The sequence below is a fragment of the Symphalangus syndactylus genome, chromosome 8 (assembly GCF_028878055.3).
Source record: "Symphalangus syndactylus isolate Jambi chromosome 8, NHGRI_mSymSyn1-v2.1_pri, whole genome shotgun sequence".
Lineage (NCBI taxonomy): Eukaryota > Metazoa > Chordata > Mammalia > Primates > Hylobatidae > Symphalangus > Symphalangus syndactylus.
The window spans coordinates 75,956,790-75,974,302 of record NC_072430.2 but is presented as its reverse complement, the minus strand read 5'-3'; the positions used below and the strand labels follow the sequence as shown (position 1 = coordinate 75,974,302).

General features: G+C 43.4%; 2 protein-coding genes across 3 annotated transcripts in view; one reads left to right on the top strand and one right to left on the bottom strand.

Annotated features, from left to right (window-relative positions):
• Nucleotides 1-11,829, bottom strand: part of METAP1D (methionyl aminopeptidase type 1D, mitochondrial) — an 82,620-nt gene extending 70,791 nt beyond the window's left edge. The window contains exon 1 of one of the 2 annotated variants that reach the window (XM_055289737.2): nt 11,512-11,829. In XM_055289737.2, the coding sequence (XP_055145712.1) occupies nt 11,512-11,551 (40 nt within the window). In that variant the 5' untranslated portion in view covers nt 11,552-11,829. Of the gene's footprint in view, nt 1-11,461 lie in introns of both variants that reach the window. The other variant, XM_063644730.1, reaches the window with a different exon arrangement.
• The window catches only part of SLC25A12 (solute carrier family 25 member 12), a 238,474-nt gene continuing 232,705 nt past the window's right edge, over nt 11,745-17,513 (top strand). Inside the window, exon 1 of the mRNA XM_055289716.2 lies at nt 11,745-11,840. Coding sequence (XP_055145691.1) covers nt 11,823-11,840 — 18 coding nt within the window. The 5' untranslated portion in view covers nt 11,745-11,822. The remainder of the gene's footprint in view (nt 11,841-17,513) is intronic.

Below are 17,513 nucleotides of genomic sequence, written 5' to 3'. Positions count from 1 at the left end.
AGGTGTGGTGGCACGTACCTGTAATCCCAGCCACTCATGAGGCTGAGGCAGGAGAATCGCTTGAACCTGGGAGGCGGAGGTTGCAGTGAGTGGAGATCGAGATCATGCCACTGCACTCCAGCCTGGGTGAAAGATCAGAGACTTCATCTCAAAAAAAAAAAAAAAAAAAAAAAAAAACGGGCAGACGAATCACTTGAGGCCAGGAGTTCACGACCAGCCTGGCTAACATGGCGAAACCCCATCTCTTACTAAAAATACAAAAACTAGCCAGGCAAGGTGGCACACACCTACAATCTCAGCTACTCGGGGGGCTGAGGCAGGAGAATCACTTGAACCCGGGAGGCACAGGTTGCAGTGAGCTGAGATTGCACCACTCTCCTCTAGCCTGGGCGACAGAGTGAGACTCTGTTTAAAAAAAAAAAAAAAAAAGGAGAGAGAGAAAGGAAGGAAGAAAGGAAAAAAGTTGTTAAAAAAAAAAAAAAAAAAAAAGGGGCCGGGCGCAGTGGCTCACGCTTGTAATCCCAGCACTTTGGGAGGCCGAGGCGGGCGGATCACGAGGTCAAGAGATCGAGACTACGGTGAAACCCCGTCTCTACTAAAAATACAAAAAATTAGCCAGGCGTGGTGGTGGGTGCCTGTAGTCCCAGCTACTCGGAGAGGCTGAGGCAGGAGAATGGCGTGAACCCAGGAGGCGGAGCTTGCAGTGAGCCGAATCGCGCCACTGCACTCCAGCCTGGGTGACAGAGCGAGACTCTGTCTGAAAAAAAAAAAAAAAAAGGGCAGGGTGCAGTGGCTCACACCTATAATCCTAGCACTCTGGGAGGCCAAGGCGGACAGATCAATCACTTGAGCCTAAGAGTTCAAAGCCAGCCTGGGCAACATGGTAAAACCCCATCTCTACAAAAAATGCAAAAAATTAGCCGGGTGTGGTGGTGTGTGCCTGTAGTCCCAGCTACTTGGGGGGCTGAGGTGGAAGGATCACTTAGGCCTGGGAGATCAAGGCTGCAGTGAGTTGAGATTGCGCCACTGCACTCCAGCCTGGGTGACAAAGTAAGACCCTGTCTCAAAAAAAAAAAAAGAAGGGACAAAAAACCCCTCCACAATTCTCTACAACCACCACCAACTGTCACTTTTCACAAGCTCCTTCTACTGCTAAATTTTGCTCCAAGCCGCCATTATCCCTAGTGGCCAAATTCACTGATATTTACTTAGTCATCCTGTAATTTCATCTTAGAGACTCTTTTCCCTACTAGGTTCTCTGTTCCTGCCAACTCCTCCTTTTCTGCTTTGATGGCCCCTTCCCTTCCTCTGGTCTCCTTTCCAGCAAACAACCAGGTCATGATGATTTCTCCTCTGTACCATTTCCTTGGCATCCATCTCTCCCTTTCCATCCTGCAGTCATTACCCTAGTTCAAGTCCTTCTGTTTCTGCCACTATCTTCTAACTGAATGCAATGGCTTTCCCTCTCCAATACATTCAGAACACACCAGCAGCAGATTAAAATGGAGACACCATCTCACTTTCTTGTTAATCCTCTCTTACTCTAGTCTTCTACTCTAACATTAAGGTATAGTAAGAATTTCTTAAATTCCATATATTAGAAATGCTACTTCTGTCAATAGCTCTTCTATCTTGAATCTTGCAATCCTGCCTCACAATTTCAACACTCCATGACATTTCATATACTTTCAGAAAATTAAAGAAGTAGATACACAATTAAAAATAAACCCATATAAAAAAAATTAACCCATATAATGACCCTAAACAAAAATTCATTGGTCACTTTTGGACGATAAACCTGTTACAGTAGTCTCCTCTTAGATAAGAGTTTCAGTTATCCAAGGTCAATCAAAGTCTAAAAATATTAAACAGAAAATTCCAGGCCGGGCGCGGTGGCTCACACCTGTAATCCCAGCACTTTGGGAGGCCGAGGTGGGCAGATCACGAGGTCAGGAGATCGAGACCATCCTGGCTAACACAGTGAAACCCCGTTGCTACTAAAAAATACAAAAAAAATTAGCCTGGCGCGGTGGCGGGCACCTGTAGTCCCAGTTACTCGGGAGGCTGAGGCAGGAGAATGGTGGGAACCCGGGAGGCGGAGTTTGCAGTGAGCAGAGATCGCGCCACTGCACTCCAGCCTGGGAGACACAGTGAGACTCTGTCTCAAAAAAAAAGAAAGAAAATTCCAGAAATAAACAATTCACAAACACACTGTTCTGCACAGCATGATGAAATCTCACACTGGCCCACTCCATTCTGCTCAGGACATGAATCCTCCCTTTTGTCAGCAGGTCCACACCCTGCACATTAGCGACCCATTAGTCATCCACATCCTCTGCTTCTGACATCATGTCATGGCTTAGTGATCCAGGATCACCTGAAGCAGATGATTCTCCTTTAGACACGTAGTCTAAAACTACATCACAATGCTTTCTCATTCACCTCACTTCATCACGTAAGCATTTTATCATCTCACATCATCATAAAAAAAAAGGGTGAGCACAGTGCAAAAAGATATTTTGAGAGAAAGGCCACATTCACCTAACTTTTATTACAGTATACGGTTACAATTGTTCTATTTTTAGTGATTGTTGTTAATTTCATACGCTGCCTAATTTATAAATTAAACCTTACCACAGAAATGTGTGTATAGGAAAAAGCATAGTACAGCACCATGCAGGGTTGAGTACCATCTGTGGCTTCAGACATCCACTGGGGGTCTGGGAACATACCCCCATTGGAGAAGCGGGGAACTATGGTATTTTAAAAACTGATAAATAAAGAGAACAAACCATTTAACTTTCTTTGCTGGGACAGGGCCTGTCAGGGTAATGAAATACTTCATGAGAAAGTTTCTCTTTGTAGATGTTTTCTAGCTGATAAATAAAGAAGGAGCAATTAAAATATTGTCATTTGTAAACTCCTAATGAGCCAGGTAATGATCGCCAATGGCCACTAATGTCTCCAATGTCTCCAGGCCACAATGTCTCCAGCAACACCACTATGAAGTACTTGTACCAAAAAATGTCTAACTTAAGTCAGGCCTTGGATCTAACTACCATTTTATAGAGGAACATCTTCAACAAGCCCTGTGGAATATAATACAATCAGCAAAATCCACAAAATGCAAAGCTCCACATTACCAACAGACTAACCAGTTGCTTCAACAAATAATTTAAAAAAAAAAAAAAAAAGGGAAAGTAAACTTATAGACTAAAAAAAATAATAATATCCGGCCGGGCGTGGTGGCTCATGCCTGTAATCCCAGCACTTTGGGAGGCCGAGGTGGATCACTTGAGATCAGGAGTTGGAGACCAGCCTGGCCAACATGGTGAAACCCCGTCTCTACTAAAAATACAAAAATTAGCCGGGTGTCATGGCACGCGCCTGTAATCTCAGCTACACAGGAGGCTGGGGCAGGAAAACTGCTTTAACCCAGGAGAAGAAGGTTGCAGTGAGCTGAGAATGCGCCACTGCACTCCAGCCTGGGCAACAGAGACTCTGTCGCAAAAAAAACAAAATTAATATCCTTTTCCATCCATTCCAGCATAACTGGTACTAGAATTCCCACCTGTCTTAACCAATTAGACAAAATATGTGAAGCAACTATATCTTGGCACTGGATATTAGGCAATGCAGGACCATGAACCTTAAAAGAAAACAATACAACACATGAGCCCACACTGGCCTCAGCCACCCCCTAGAACTAACAGCAAAACACAAATAGATCCATCCTAACAGAGAATAAAAACCGGGCCTGAAAGAATCAGATTTAACAAATTGCCTGGCAGTTCTTTTTTTTTTTTTTTTTTTTTTTGAGACGGAGTCTCGCTCTGTCGCCCAGGCTGGAGTGCAGTGGCGCGATCTTGGCTCACTGCAAACTCCGTCTCCTGGGTTCACGCCATTCTCCTGCCTCAGCCTCTCCGAGTAGCTGGGACTACAGGCGCCTGCCACCACGCCCGGCTAATTTTTTGTATTTTTAGTAGAGACGGGGTTTCACCATGGTCTCGATCTCCTGACCTCGGGATCCGCCCGCCTCGGCCTCCCAAAGTGCTGGGATTACAGGCGTGAGCCACCGCGCCCGGCCTCCTGGCAGTTCTTTAAAACATATGTTAAAGAAAAACAACATAATCTCTACCAAGATATTATCTGTCATGCCACTTATAAAATTAAATATTACATGATTAGCCAGACATGGTGGTGTGCGCCTATAGACCCAGCTACTTGGAAGGCTGAGGCAGGAGGATTGCTTGAGCCCAGGAGTTTGAGGTTGCAGTGAGCTATGATTGTGCCACTGCACTCCAGCCTGGGTGACAGAACAAGGCCCTTCTCTAAAAAAAAAAAAAGATTACATGACATGGGAAGCAGCAGGAAAATGTAATGTACAATAAAAAAAAAAGCAGTCAATAAAACAAAAACAGACTCTGAGGGGGCCCAATAATAGAATTAACAGACTTTTAAAACGCTGTTATAAATATGTATGTTCAAGTACTTAAGGAAAAGATGAACATAATGAGTGAACACGTGGGAAATCTCAACAGAGAAATGGAAATTGTAATGCAAATTCTAGAACTGATATGTACAACATAAGAAGAAAAAAAACGGCTCCCTATCTTTTAGAGATACACGGTAAAAAATCTACAGATGAAATAATGTATCTGGAACGTGCTTCAAAATAATCCACCTGTAAGGAGGCAAAGTAACTGGGAGTATAGATGTAACAATAGTGGCCATAGGTTGATGACTTTTGTAACTAGATGATGGCTACATGGGAGTTCATTGTACTATTGTCTCTACTTTTGCATTATGTTTAACTGACTCCATGTTCAAAAGCTAAAAAAGAAAATTCAGTCTCCACAAGAACAAGCTGTTTCAGCTATAAAACAAGATGTTGTTCAAATGAAGATCTGCATACACATAATACTTCTCCCATCTTTGCCAAGTTCCCTAAGATATGTAGCATCCACACTGATTTTTATGGATTTCCAATGCTAGAGGAAAGTGGGTATTTCACAGAAACTATAAATATTGGCCAGGCGCAGTGGCTCACGCCTGTAATCCCAGCACTTTGGGAGGCCAAGGCAGGCGGATCACGAAGTCAGGAGATCGAGACCAGCCTGGCTAACATGGTGAAACCCCATCTCTACTAAAAATATAAAAAATTAGCTGGGCGTGGTGGCAGGCGCCTATAGTCCCAGCTACTCGGGAGGCTGAGGCAGGAGAATGGCATGAACCTGGGAGGCGAAGCTTGCATTGAGCCGAGATCGCGCCACTGCACTCCAGCCTGAGTGACAGAGCGACACTTCGTCTCAAAAAAAAAAAAAAAGAAACTATAAATATCTAGTTGTATGTCATACTCTGTGTGTATACGTTATATACACTTAGACACACGTATACACATATACAGAAATGTTGATATTTTATTTACAAAATGTGAGTAGCTTATATTGTTTTATAACTTGCTTTTCCAAAATAATGTATTTTGTGGACATCATTCCATACCAACAAATGCAGGTCAATATTTTTTTTTTTAATGACTGCAAAGCATTCATCACTGAGGGTCTATATGCCCTGTAGTATACATTGAAATTTCATAATTTCAATGGAAGACAGGAACTATTTGTAGTACAGAAAGCTGTTTCACATCAACCAATGAGTAGATAAATAAAATGTGGTATACATGGTGGCTTATGCCTGTAATCCCAGCACTTTGGGAGGCTGAGGTGTGTGGATCATTTGAGGTCAGGAGTTTGAGATCGGCCTGGCCAACATGGTGAAATCCCACCTCTACAAAAAAATACAAAAATTAGCCGAGCATGGTGGCGGGTGCCTGTAGTCCCAGCTGTTCAGGAGGCTGAGGCAGGAGAATTGCTTGAACCCGGGAGGCGGAGGTTGCAGTGAGCCAAGACTGCACCACCGCACTCCAGCCTGGGTGACAGAAAGACTCTGTCTCAAAAAAGAAAAAAAAGATATATATATAATACAGACACCATGGAATACTACTCAGACATAAAAAGGAACAAAATAATGTCTTTTGTAGCAACTTGGATGGAACTGGAGGCCATTATTCTAAGTGAAGTAACTCAGGAAAAGAAAACCAAATACTGTATGTTTTCACTTATAAGTGGGAGCTAAGCTATGAGGATGCAAAAACATACAGAGCCATATAATGAACTCTAGGGACATGGGGGTGAAGGATAAAAGAAAACATATTGGGTACAATGTACACTGCTTGGGTGATGGGTGCACTAAAATCTCAGAATTCACCTCTAAAGTATTCATCCATGTAACGACAAACTACCTGTACCCCAAAAACTATTGAAATAAAACATAAAATAAATAAATAAGAAAGAAAGAAAACTGTTTCACAGCCTGGGCAGCATGATGATAACCTGTCTTTATGAAAACAACAAAAAATTAGCTGGGTGTGGTGGTGTGCGCCTAGCCACTCAGGAGGTTGAGGTGGGAGGACTGGTCGAGCCCAGGAAGTTGAGGCTGCAGTGAGCTGTGACTGTGCCACTGCACTCCAGCCTGTGTGACAGAGTGAGACCCTGAAAAAAAAAAAAAAAAAGGAAGGAAGCAAGGAAGCAAAGAAGGAAGGAAGGAAGGAAGCAAGCTAGCTGTTTCAAATAGAGGAAAACACATACAAGTATGTATGGATTTAGGAACACTTAGGACTTTACAGCCATGGTTTCATTGTAAGTATTTCTTAATCTGTGTAGTAACATGCCATATTATAATAGAATTGGAATGTATTTGTTAAAAGATGTCATACGGCAAAACTCCATTTCCATTCTCTGGTTGTCAACAGGAGTGTAGTCTAAGTAATAGGAAGTTAAACTTAGGAATGTTAGCATTTTCCAAATCACCCATGAATTGCATCCCAAAAGTTTAATTATAAGTTGGTTTGGCGGCTGGGCACGGTGGCTCATGCTTGTAATCCCAGCACTTTGGGAGGCCGAGGCAGGTGCATCACCAGAGGTCAGGAGTTCGAGACCAGCCTGGCCAACATGGCGAAACCCCCGTCTCTACTAAAAATACAAAAATTAGCCAAGCATGGTGGCAGATGCCTGTAATTCCCACTACTCAAGAGGCTGAGGCAGGAGAATCACTTGAATTTGGGCGGCAGAGGTTGCAGTGGGCCAAGATCACACCACTGCATTCCAGCCTGGGCAACAGAGCAAGACTCCATCTCAATTAAAAAAAAAAAAAAAAGTTGGTTTGGCAAAACTGAGCAGACATTTTCCTGCAGAAGCTATACAAGATAGCAAGGATCTCAGGGCAGTTGGCAAAAGTTTAAAGTACTTAACTCATGATGTATAAGAGCCCCTCCCCTGCCTGGATATTACATTTTTGAAAAACTACTAAGGTAACAAAATTCTCAGTGGAGGAGTCTAGGGCCTTACAGTCACAAGTGAACAAAAGTACTTGTAAGTTTTTTTTATATTTGTTAAAAATAAGTAAATGGCCAGGTGCGGTGGTTCACGCCTGTAATCTCAGCACTTTGGGAGGCTGAGGCAGGAGGATCACTTGAAGTCAGAAGTTCAAGAGAGACCAGCCTGGCCAACATGGCAAAACCCCGTGTCTACTTAAAAATAAAAAAATTAGCCAGGCGTGGTGGTGGGCACCTGTGGTCCCAGCTACTCGGGAGGCTGAGGCAGGAGAATCGCTTGAACCCGGGAGGCAGAGGTTGCAGTGAGCCAAGATCGCACCACTGCACTTCACCCTGGGCTACAGGGCGAGACTCTGTCTCAAAAAAAAAGAAAGAAAATATGTCCTCTTACTTACTGTATTAGTCTGTTCTCACACTGCTATGAAGAAATTCCTGAGACTGGGTAATTTATTAAGAAAAGGGGTTTAATTGACTCACAGTTCTCGGGAGGCCTCAGGAAATGTATAATCACGGCAGAAGGCACCTCTTCACAGGGTGGCAGGAGACAGAATGTGTGCAAGCAGGAGAAAATGCCAGACGCTTATAAAACCATCAGATCTCCTGAGACTCGCTCATTATCACAAGAACAGAATGGGGGAAACTATCCCCATGATCCAATTACCTCTACCTGGTCCTGCCCTTGACACATGGGGATTATTACAATTCAAGGTGACATTTCCTTGTTCCTTCTCATATTCACTGGGATCTTGCTTAGTGGCCCCAGCTAGACCTGGGATTCCAGTGAAGCGAGGGCTGGGAGTGAGACTGAGATAGGAGAGAGTTCCTGGGGCCCCAGGGTAGGGATTCTGTACTCTGAGTAAGGGATTTCCTGCCAGCGCTAATACTTGGGAGTATTTTAGTCCCTTAAAAGCCCTTGTTACCTTCTCTCTTGGTTCCAAGAGGCTGATCTGTCTTTTCCTCTTTCCAATGTCACTACTCATAGTTTCTACCCATCCCTCCTTAGACCATGATAGAAGAGAACAAATCTTAACAGCCTCTCAATTCAGTATACTTTTAATGAGCTTAACTTTGAGTCAGGTACTGTGCTTATAAAGACAGAAAGATACATAAGACAAAGCGTCTGTTCAACAAGAATTAATAATCTAGTAAGGAGTAGAAATGGTGAGAGTAGCTAGGTAACTACTGTATACAGGGTATACTGTGACCAAAGCCACAATGAGTTGAGGCGTCACAAGAGAAACCTCATGCCCTTTTTAAAAGGTTAAAAAAAAGTCTTCCTATATTTCAAGAAGAAATGATGCTCATAGATGCTGATGATAAATCCTTGTACACAAAGACTTGTAATGGATTGCTTTACATCAATCTAGACGGGTGAAAGGGAGGAAGAGAGTGGAGAGAGGAGTCTTCCTGAATTTACCCTTCATTTTCAATTCTTGGGGGCAGGGAGCAGGAAAACCTCTCTGCAATTTAAAACTAGCTATGGATAGTCCAAAAAGGGGCCCTTTCCCCATCATTAAAATAGCTTCCTGATGACACATTTTTCGTCTCTCCTCTAATGAGAGGATCCACTTCTTGGTTGTTGCAACACTTTGGGATACAGTGGGATGGATTATAGGAATCAATAACTTGGCCTGACTTCCATATAATATATTTTCTCAAGACTGTCTAAACCACCATTTGTCAAAATAATAAGTGATCAAAAAGAAAGAAAAGATTAATGCTATTTCTGTAATCTGCAAAGAGATGTTATATATACAGTTGGTGCAAAGTAATCGCAGTTTTTGTCATTGATTCTAAAACTGCAATTACTTTTGTACCAACCTAATACATATACACACACATGTAAAAATACGTTTATACATGCATAGGTGTATATATATATATATACACCTATGCATGTTTTCAGGTTGTTTTTTTTTTTGGCTCCTCCTCTACATTGACTATCTCCTCTGATCCTTCTCACCATTACCTGAAGCACACAAAAATGAAGTCTAAAAGCCATGATTTCTTGTGAAAAGAGGAAACAGAAAAGTAATTAGTAAAAAAAGTTTGGACTGGAACCCAGATCTTTTTTTTTTTTTTTTCAGCTCACTACAACCTCCGCCTCCTGGGTTCAAGCAATCCTCCCACCTCCACCTCCCATGTAGCTGGGATTACCAGCATGTGCCACCATGCCTGGCTAATTTTTGTATTTTTAGTAGAGACAGGTTTCACCATGTTGGCCAGGCTGGTCTTGAACTCCTTGCCTCAAGTGATCTGCCCACCTTGGCCTCTCAAAGTGCTGGGTAGTATTACAGGCATTAGCCATCTTGCCAGGCCTGGCACCCAGATCTTAAGAGGTGTAAATTGGCTGTCTTTTCACAAGGCTACACTCTCATACTGATCTCCATTCCTCCATGCAACCAGTCCAAAATGCTCACTACATCACCTTCCCCATACACATCTCTCCCCTCAAATCTTCCTGTGGCTCCTTTCTCATCTCCACTAACACTGAAATACTGAAGTCTATTCAATTACCAACCTTCTTCCTCTCTAAAAATATCTTCCTCTTCACTTCTTTTTATTATTTTTATTTATTTATTTTTTTTCTGAGACAGAGTCTCGCTCTGTCGCCCAGGCTAGAGTGTAGTGGTACAATCTCAGCTCACTGCAACCTCCACCTCCCGGGTTAAAGAGATTCTCCTACCTCAGTCTCCCGAGTAGCTGGGATTACAGGCATGCGCCACCACGCCCAGCTAATTGTGTGTATTAGTAGAGATGGGGTTTCACCACGTTGGCCAGGCTGGTCTTGAACTCCTGACCTCAAGTGATCCACCTGCCTCGGCCTCCCAAAGTGCTGGGTTTACAGGTGTGAGCCACCGTGCCCGGGCTCTCTTCACTTTTTGCACACACTCATCCTGCACTGTCTCTGCTGAACTTTACACACTGACTTCTATGGAGTGACCATGTCATGCAGTACAGAGAAATGAGTCTTAAAAAAAAAAAAATTAGAGTCATGTTCAAATGAGCATTCTGCCTCTTACCATTTATGCGACCTTAGTCATGTTACTTAACCTCTCTAGCCTTACTTTTCCCTTCTGCAAAGAGAAAACAATTCCTAACTCACCGGGTTTTTGTTTTTGTTTTTGAGACAGGGTCTGGCTCTATTGCCAAGTCTGGAGTGCAGTGGTACGATCACGGCTCACTGCAGCCTCTCGACCTCCCAGGCTCAAGCGATCCTACCACCTCAACCCCCAGAATAGCTGAGACTACCGGCATGTGCCACCACGCCCGACTAATTTTTAAAATTTTTTGTAGAGACGGGGTCTCATTCATTGAGTTTTAAAAGGAAGCAAGCATATGTAAGGCTTAACACAGTATCGTGTACTTAAAAGGCACTTAATAAACAGTAGCTATTACTATGAAAATAATATTTACCTCACAAAACTGTTCCTACATGCCTGACACTTAAGTAGCTCCTCAAAATATGATAGTTTTCCTCTTCCCCCGTCCTTGGAAAAACTTTCTAGTTCTTTCCAACAAAGATTCAGAACCTAGTTCAAATCCAACAAAGATTTCCCCAATTCTGCTGCAAACGCATTTGTATATTTACTAAAATCTCAACACTCACGCAGGATAAAACCTACTTAGAACTACCCAGACATCCTTTCTTATCTTCTTAACTTTAAGTTACTGGAAGAAAACAATCACATTTTGCAAGTCCCCAAAAGACATGCCTGCATAAAAGCTCTAGGGAAGCGAACCGGGTGTCCAGATGCATTTCAGAATTACCATAGGTTTCCTCGCTCGGCATACAGAATAAATGTTGGTTACACTAACGACACAACCGAAGTTGGGGAAAAAAACTTCAGACAATGGCCCGCAAATCTCAAGGAGTAATTGCGAAAAGATGCCACGTGGTGACGTGGTCTAGGCGGGTGATCAGCGAACAAATTTGTGCCTGTGTTCCTGTGGTGTGTGAATGTGTCATCTTGTGTGCCTGCGTGTGTTCGTAAAGACTGAAAGTACAGTCGTGTGCGCCGAGAAGTCTGAGCTCGGGTGTGCATTCCTTTGGACCCGGGTGCGTACCTAGTGAGCAACCGTGCGAACCCTCACGGGGCTGTCCTCCACGCGCTTACCTCTGCGGACGAGCAGGTGGACGCCGCTGGGCGCCGCCATGTTGGCGTCGGTCACGTGGCCGCGAGCACTGGCTCGCCGCCCCGCCCGCTGGAGCCGGCCAGTCGCAGCCCTGCCGAAGCCCTGAGGCGTCGAGGCCGCCCGAGGGGAGCGCGCGTGCGCGCGCGGGGCTGACTGCGGGAGCCCTGGCTGAGAAGCGGCTAGGGCACCCGGGCAAGCAGCAGAACCCGCGGCCGGCTGAGTCCTCTCCAGCCGCGAGAGGCGGGCTCCAGCCGCGACTCGCGCGCTCGCTGAGTCCCCGCGCCCAGGTGGGATGGAAGAAGCCTGTCAGGTAAGCGTGGCATCCAATATTTATAGCATCAACATTTTGGTGCATGGAAACGTGAAGTTGGGCGGAAAAAATAAAGCACAATCTAGTGTTCAACATAGCACTTTGTATCGTCTGCCACTCTGTTGCAAATTATTCCCCTGGATTCAGTTGAAAGGTAAAATTTGGTTCAAAGTCACCAGCTTCCCTTTTGCTGTCCCAGAATCTACATTACTCAGCAGAGACTCCAGACAACACAGGATCTGTGTGTCGCTGCAAAATCTATTCTAGGTACCCCAGTGGGTATGTTCAGGAGACTTCTCTTTCCCCAAGGACGCCTTCTGCTTGGCAGTATTAACTGGAGTCTTAATCCTAAATTTGGAGTTTAAGTATAAAAGGATGACGCCTGCCAATTGCATTGCCAAGAGATGAAGCCAACAGAAGGCCAATTGTGAATCAAATGAGGGAGCTGATGTATGCCTACTGATGACGGTGCCCATTTTTACCAAATTCACTGTCTCTCTTACCTGTGTTCTGGGGTAGATACCATCCTGTCATGGACCAGGTGTTATTCATCTTAGTAGCCTCCGTGCCCGGCACAGAACCCGAAACCCGAGGAATGTCAGGTGAAGCAATTGAACACTGCATGAAACCAGTCAAACTGAGAATGTAACCGTTTCCAGACTTTAAATGCAGTGAAGATTCATTAGGATTCTCGGTGAATGTGTGTGATGTCTTTTAATTAATTTTTAAGCACTACGCATTCTGAATAATCTAGACAATTCAGAACAATTCAGAAATAAGTTAAGGAACAAGTGCAAGCCCCTTCCTCGCCCTCTGTACACACCACAGTCCCACTCCCCAGTTAACCACCGTGTGCTCAATCGAGATCTTTGCCTTTTACACACAGGCAAATGTAAGTATTTTAAATAGAATCATATGACTTGCTTTTTCCATTCCACTCATCATAGACATCAAATCTTAGAACACTTAGTTCAAACTTATTCTTTTTAATGACTATATAATCTTGATATTTTTACTTTTAAAGAGAGTGAATGTTGGCATTTCATTAGAGGACACATGCTATAATTCTTGGAAACCTGGTTTTGGATGCTTTTGGGTCACCTTGAAAGATAAATAGAAGTAATGCTTTCCATCAAGGTAAATAAGATGCACAAGAGTCAGAATAAAATGTACTCCTATGGGTTACTTCAAGCCCTACCTTTTGCAAACTCATTTCAATTCCAGGGAGAGCATCTCTGAATGTGGCAAGTCTGTCCTCTGTATAAATGAAGCCAGCAATCTGAGTGCAGCAAAGGAGCCTGAGAGTTAGCTGGCCACAGAGTCTTAAGAAGTGTGCAGAAAAAAGAAACCTAGACATCCCTATTCCTTAAGGTATCAAGCCCAGTTTCAAACACATCTGAAATAGAACGCATGTTCATGTGACTTAACTCAGCCAACCCTTGGGAAATAAATGAATGCTTTATTCCCCTACAACTAGAAGGAAAAGGAAACACTATGAGGACCCAGGTGGCACCAGCAGTAGTGGAATCCAGTGAGGAAATCCTCAGTAAGTTCGGCATGGAATGTAGATATCTGGGATGAGCTAGAAATGAAGCAAATATGAACCTGCACAGGTGATAGCTCATCCACTGACCCTGGATCTGGCTTCTCTGATACACATCCTTCTCACAGCAGAAGGGCTAAAAGCTGCCAGCACATGTCCGCCAAAACCATCAATTTACGGGATATAGGCCGGGTGTGGTGGCTCATGCCTGTAATCCCAGCACTTTCGGAGGCGAACGCAGGCAGATCACTTGAGGCCAGCATTTCGAGACCAGCTTGGGCAACATGGTGAAACCTGTCTCTACTAAAAATGCAAAAATTAGCCAGGCATGGTGATGCACGCCTGTAATCCCAGCCACTCAGAGGCTAAGGCGGGAGAATCACTTGAACCTGGGAGGCAGAGTTTACAGTGAGCCGAGATCCTGCCACTGCACTCCAGCCTGCGCCACAGAGGAAGATTCTCTCAAAAAAAAAAAAAAAAAAAAGGGATATATGCATAGTGACCAACAAGATAAAGGGCTAGATCACTGATATCTAGGATCTCTTGCAATTTTAACATTCTGTGATCTTGAGCATTAGAGTGCTTTTATTTAGATGAGTAACCACTACTGAGTCACTTCTCTACTCCATTTCTGTCCATGCTCCTATCTGTGAAATGAAGCTTAATTATATTATAGCACTTCACTGATTTGAATTCTCACCATTAGTCAGATTTTGTACTTAGGATTCTTGAATAAAAAATTGAATAATTCGGCTGGGTGCAGTGGCTCACACCTGTAATTCCAACACTTTGGGAAGCCAAGGCAGGAGGATTGCTTGAGCCTAGGAGTTGGAGACCTGGCTGGGCAACATAGTGAGACCCCGTGTCTACAAAAAATTTCAAAACTAGCTAGATGTGGTGGCACATGCATATAGTCCCAGCTACTTGTGAGGCTGAGGCAGGAGGAGCGCTTGAGCCCAGGAGTTTGAGGCTGCAGTGAGCTGTGATTGTGCCACTGCACTGTAGCCTGGGCAACAGAGCAAGACTGTCTCAAAAAAAAAAAAAGTTGAATAGCTTTTCAAAACCAGGGTTCAAGAAATAAAGGATAACTTAATACCTTCAGTTTATGTCCAAAAATTCATTCTTGAATGTTAAAATATTTTTATTAATTGTGATTATTATTTTATAGGTCTTTACCTTGATTTTCAAAAGATCATGTCTTATTCACATCTTTTAAAATCTTTTTATTTATAAAAGTTATAAATCAAATAAATTCCAATATGCATATTTTTGAAAAACCCATTTTTCCTTCCTCCTTCTTGAACTTAATGATATTATAGACTTATACCATGAGTTTGTCTAAAGTTGTATATAGTTTGTAATAAAATTTAAATTATGCAGGTTCTGTAATGTATGTATTGAATTTTTAATTGAATATTTGCATTTTTAAATGCTCTAAGGGATTATGTGACATGAAGTAAATAATTTTTTAAAAATGTTTGTCTTATAGTAAATAACATCATCTTGTAATTTGTCTCACAAGTTTAGATTTTTATATATATATATTAGGATTACTATAATATAAGATATTTGAAAACACAGGCCCGGTGTGATGGCTCACGCCTGTAATCCCAGCATTTTGAGAGGCCGAGGCGGGCAGATCACCTGAGGTCAGGAGTTCAAGATCAGCCTGGCCAACATGGCGAAACCCCATCTCTACTAAAAGATGCAAAAATTAGCTGGGTATGGGGCGGGCACTTGTAATCCCAGCTATTCGGGAGACTGAGGCAGGGAGAATAGCTTAAACCCGGGAGGTGGAGGTTGTGGTGGGCCGAGATGGCGTCACTGCAGTCCAGTCTCACTCTGTGAGACTCTGTCAAAGAGTGAGACTCTGTCAAAGAAAGAAAGAAAGAGACAGAGAGAGAGAGACAGGGAGGGAGGGGGAGGGAGGAAGGAGGGAAGGAAGGAAGGAAAGAAGGAAGGAAGGAAGGGAGGAAGGAGGGAAGGAAGGAGGGAAGGAAGGAAGGAAGGAAGGAAGGAAGGAAGGAAGGGAAGGAAGGAAAGAAAGAAGGAAGGAAGGAAGGAAAGAAAGAGCACAAACCGTGAAATAGGGGCCAAGGTGCTTACATATCTCTAATAAAAAGCTGTTTTATATGAATACGTTGTAAGATTAACTGATATAATGTGGCTGCTGGGGGAAACTGGTACCCTGGGACCACACAGCTTCAGCGCAGTTGTCATCTAGACCCAGGGGCCTCATTCTCCCTTCCTGACCCTGCCTCTTTGTTTTGCCATCTGAATCCGTAAAGTTAGCCTTTTGATTTGATTTCACGATCATTTCTTAGCAGCTCTGTGGTTGGAGAAGAATCTCCAATCTTGTCCTCTAGTTTCTCTAATTTTAATATGTTGGTATGCTACTTATTTACATATTTTAAGTCAAATGAACATTCTTTTCAGGAACTAGGAGTCTTGCATAAACATAAGCTGCATGTACCACAAAGATCTGTCTTAGTAGCTGATTGGGCCTCTCTAAAGTTAGGGTCTATGTTTGAATGATTATAGGTTCAGGCAGACAGCTTCTAGGGCACTCTCAACTAACTTGCTGGCAGAATGTCATGTTTCCTATACCAATCATTTGAGACAATCATGAATATGTTACTGAGTAATCTAAGGGTACTGTTAGAGAAAATGTGTAAATATTCCATGTTTTGCAAGGAAAAGTGACGCCATATGTGAGACAGTTGTGGAAAATCAAGTGGATTTCTCTTTGCTGTTTGTGCCCTGTTCCTTGATCTTTAGCAGTGCCAAGAGGGAGCCAGGACAAGAGGAGGAGGATGTTAGTTGCATGTGATCCTCCTGCCACTCTCATTTTTTATTTGTCTAATGACATTTTCCCAGTCATATAATTCCTATGCAAATGATACTTTAAGCCCCACCCCTTCCTAATGGGATTGCCCTACCTGAGCCTCTCCCATACTGAAATTCTGAGGATTTCAGGGATCTAGAGCCATGTATAGGCATAATCCAAATGGGCTCAGCAAATAGCATGCTGCAACCTCCTGAGCAGTCTGTCAAGGGAAGGGGAGTAGAATGGGACCAGACAGGGCTAACTTAACTGTAGGGTAAGACCAAAACATTGCCCCAAGGGAGTTGTTGATATCAGGCCCAGCCTGGCTAGCATTCAAGTTTGTCCAACCCTTTGGCTTAAAAGATGTTATAGGAGAAGTAAAAACAGCAGTAACACTCCAACATAATAGCATATCCATTGTTGGAGCAGTAGCCCATCTAGAATCGTGGCAGGAGCTGAGGGAGGGAAGGGAATGGATGGCTATAGGGAAGAGCGTGGAGATGGTCCCAGACCCTTCTCACTGGTGCATTAAAGCTTTCTGATAATACTGCCTGCTTCGGTCAGAGTTGGCTTGGGAACTGTGCAGGCTTGAGGGACAAGGCTTCCCTGACCTGATGTCTTGGGACTGGCTCTAAGTGTTGGGTTAAAGCAGAAGTGTGCAATTGCCCCATGGAATCTAAATGAAAGTGTGAACCATTAGAGGCTGCCATCCATTGCCAAACTCATCCAATTCTTAAGAAACGAATTGGAAGAGACTAACATGCTCACAAGATTGTCCATAAAACAAGACCAAATTGTACCCTCTTGACTATAAGCCCCATGGAGCAATGCCAGGGGTCACAGATTGTAGCCATCCCTGGCTGCCAGGAACTGAGGAAAATGGTGAACTCTAATTATCTAAGTTCCCAGGAAATTATACCTACTTAATCTCCTTCCTTCAAATATGTGCTGTTTGAAAAACATTCCAAAAAAAAAAAGAGAGAAATGTATAATAAATAGAAGTCCCTCACATTCAGGTAATTACTGTTAACAAATTGATGTATATTCATTCATCTAGACTTTTTTTCTATGCCTATACTCATTTGCTGGACTTTTTTTTTTTTTTTTGAGACAGGATCTCACTCTGTCACCCACACGGGAGTGTGGTGGCACGATCATGGCTTACTGCAGTCTCAACCTCCTGGGGTCAAGTGATCCTCCTGCCTCAGCCTTCTGAGTAGCTGGAACTACAGGCACACACCACGACACACGGCTAATTTTTCTATATTTTGTAGAGACTGGGTCTCACTATGTTGCCTAGGCT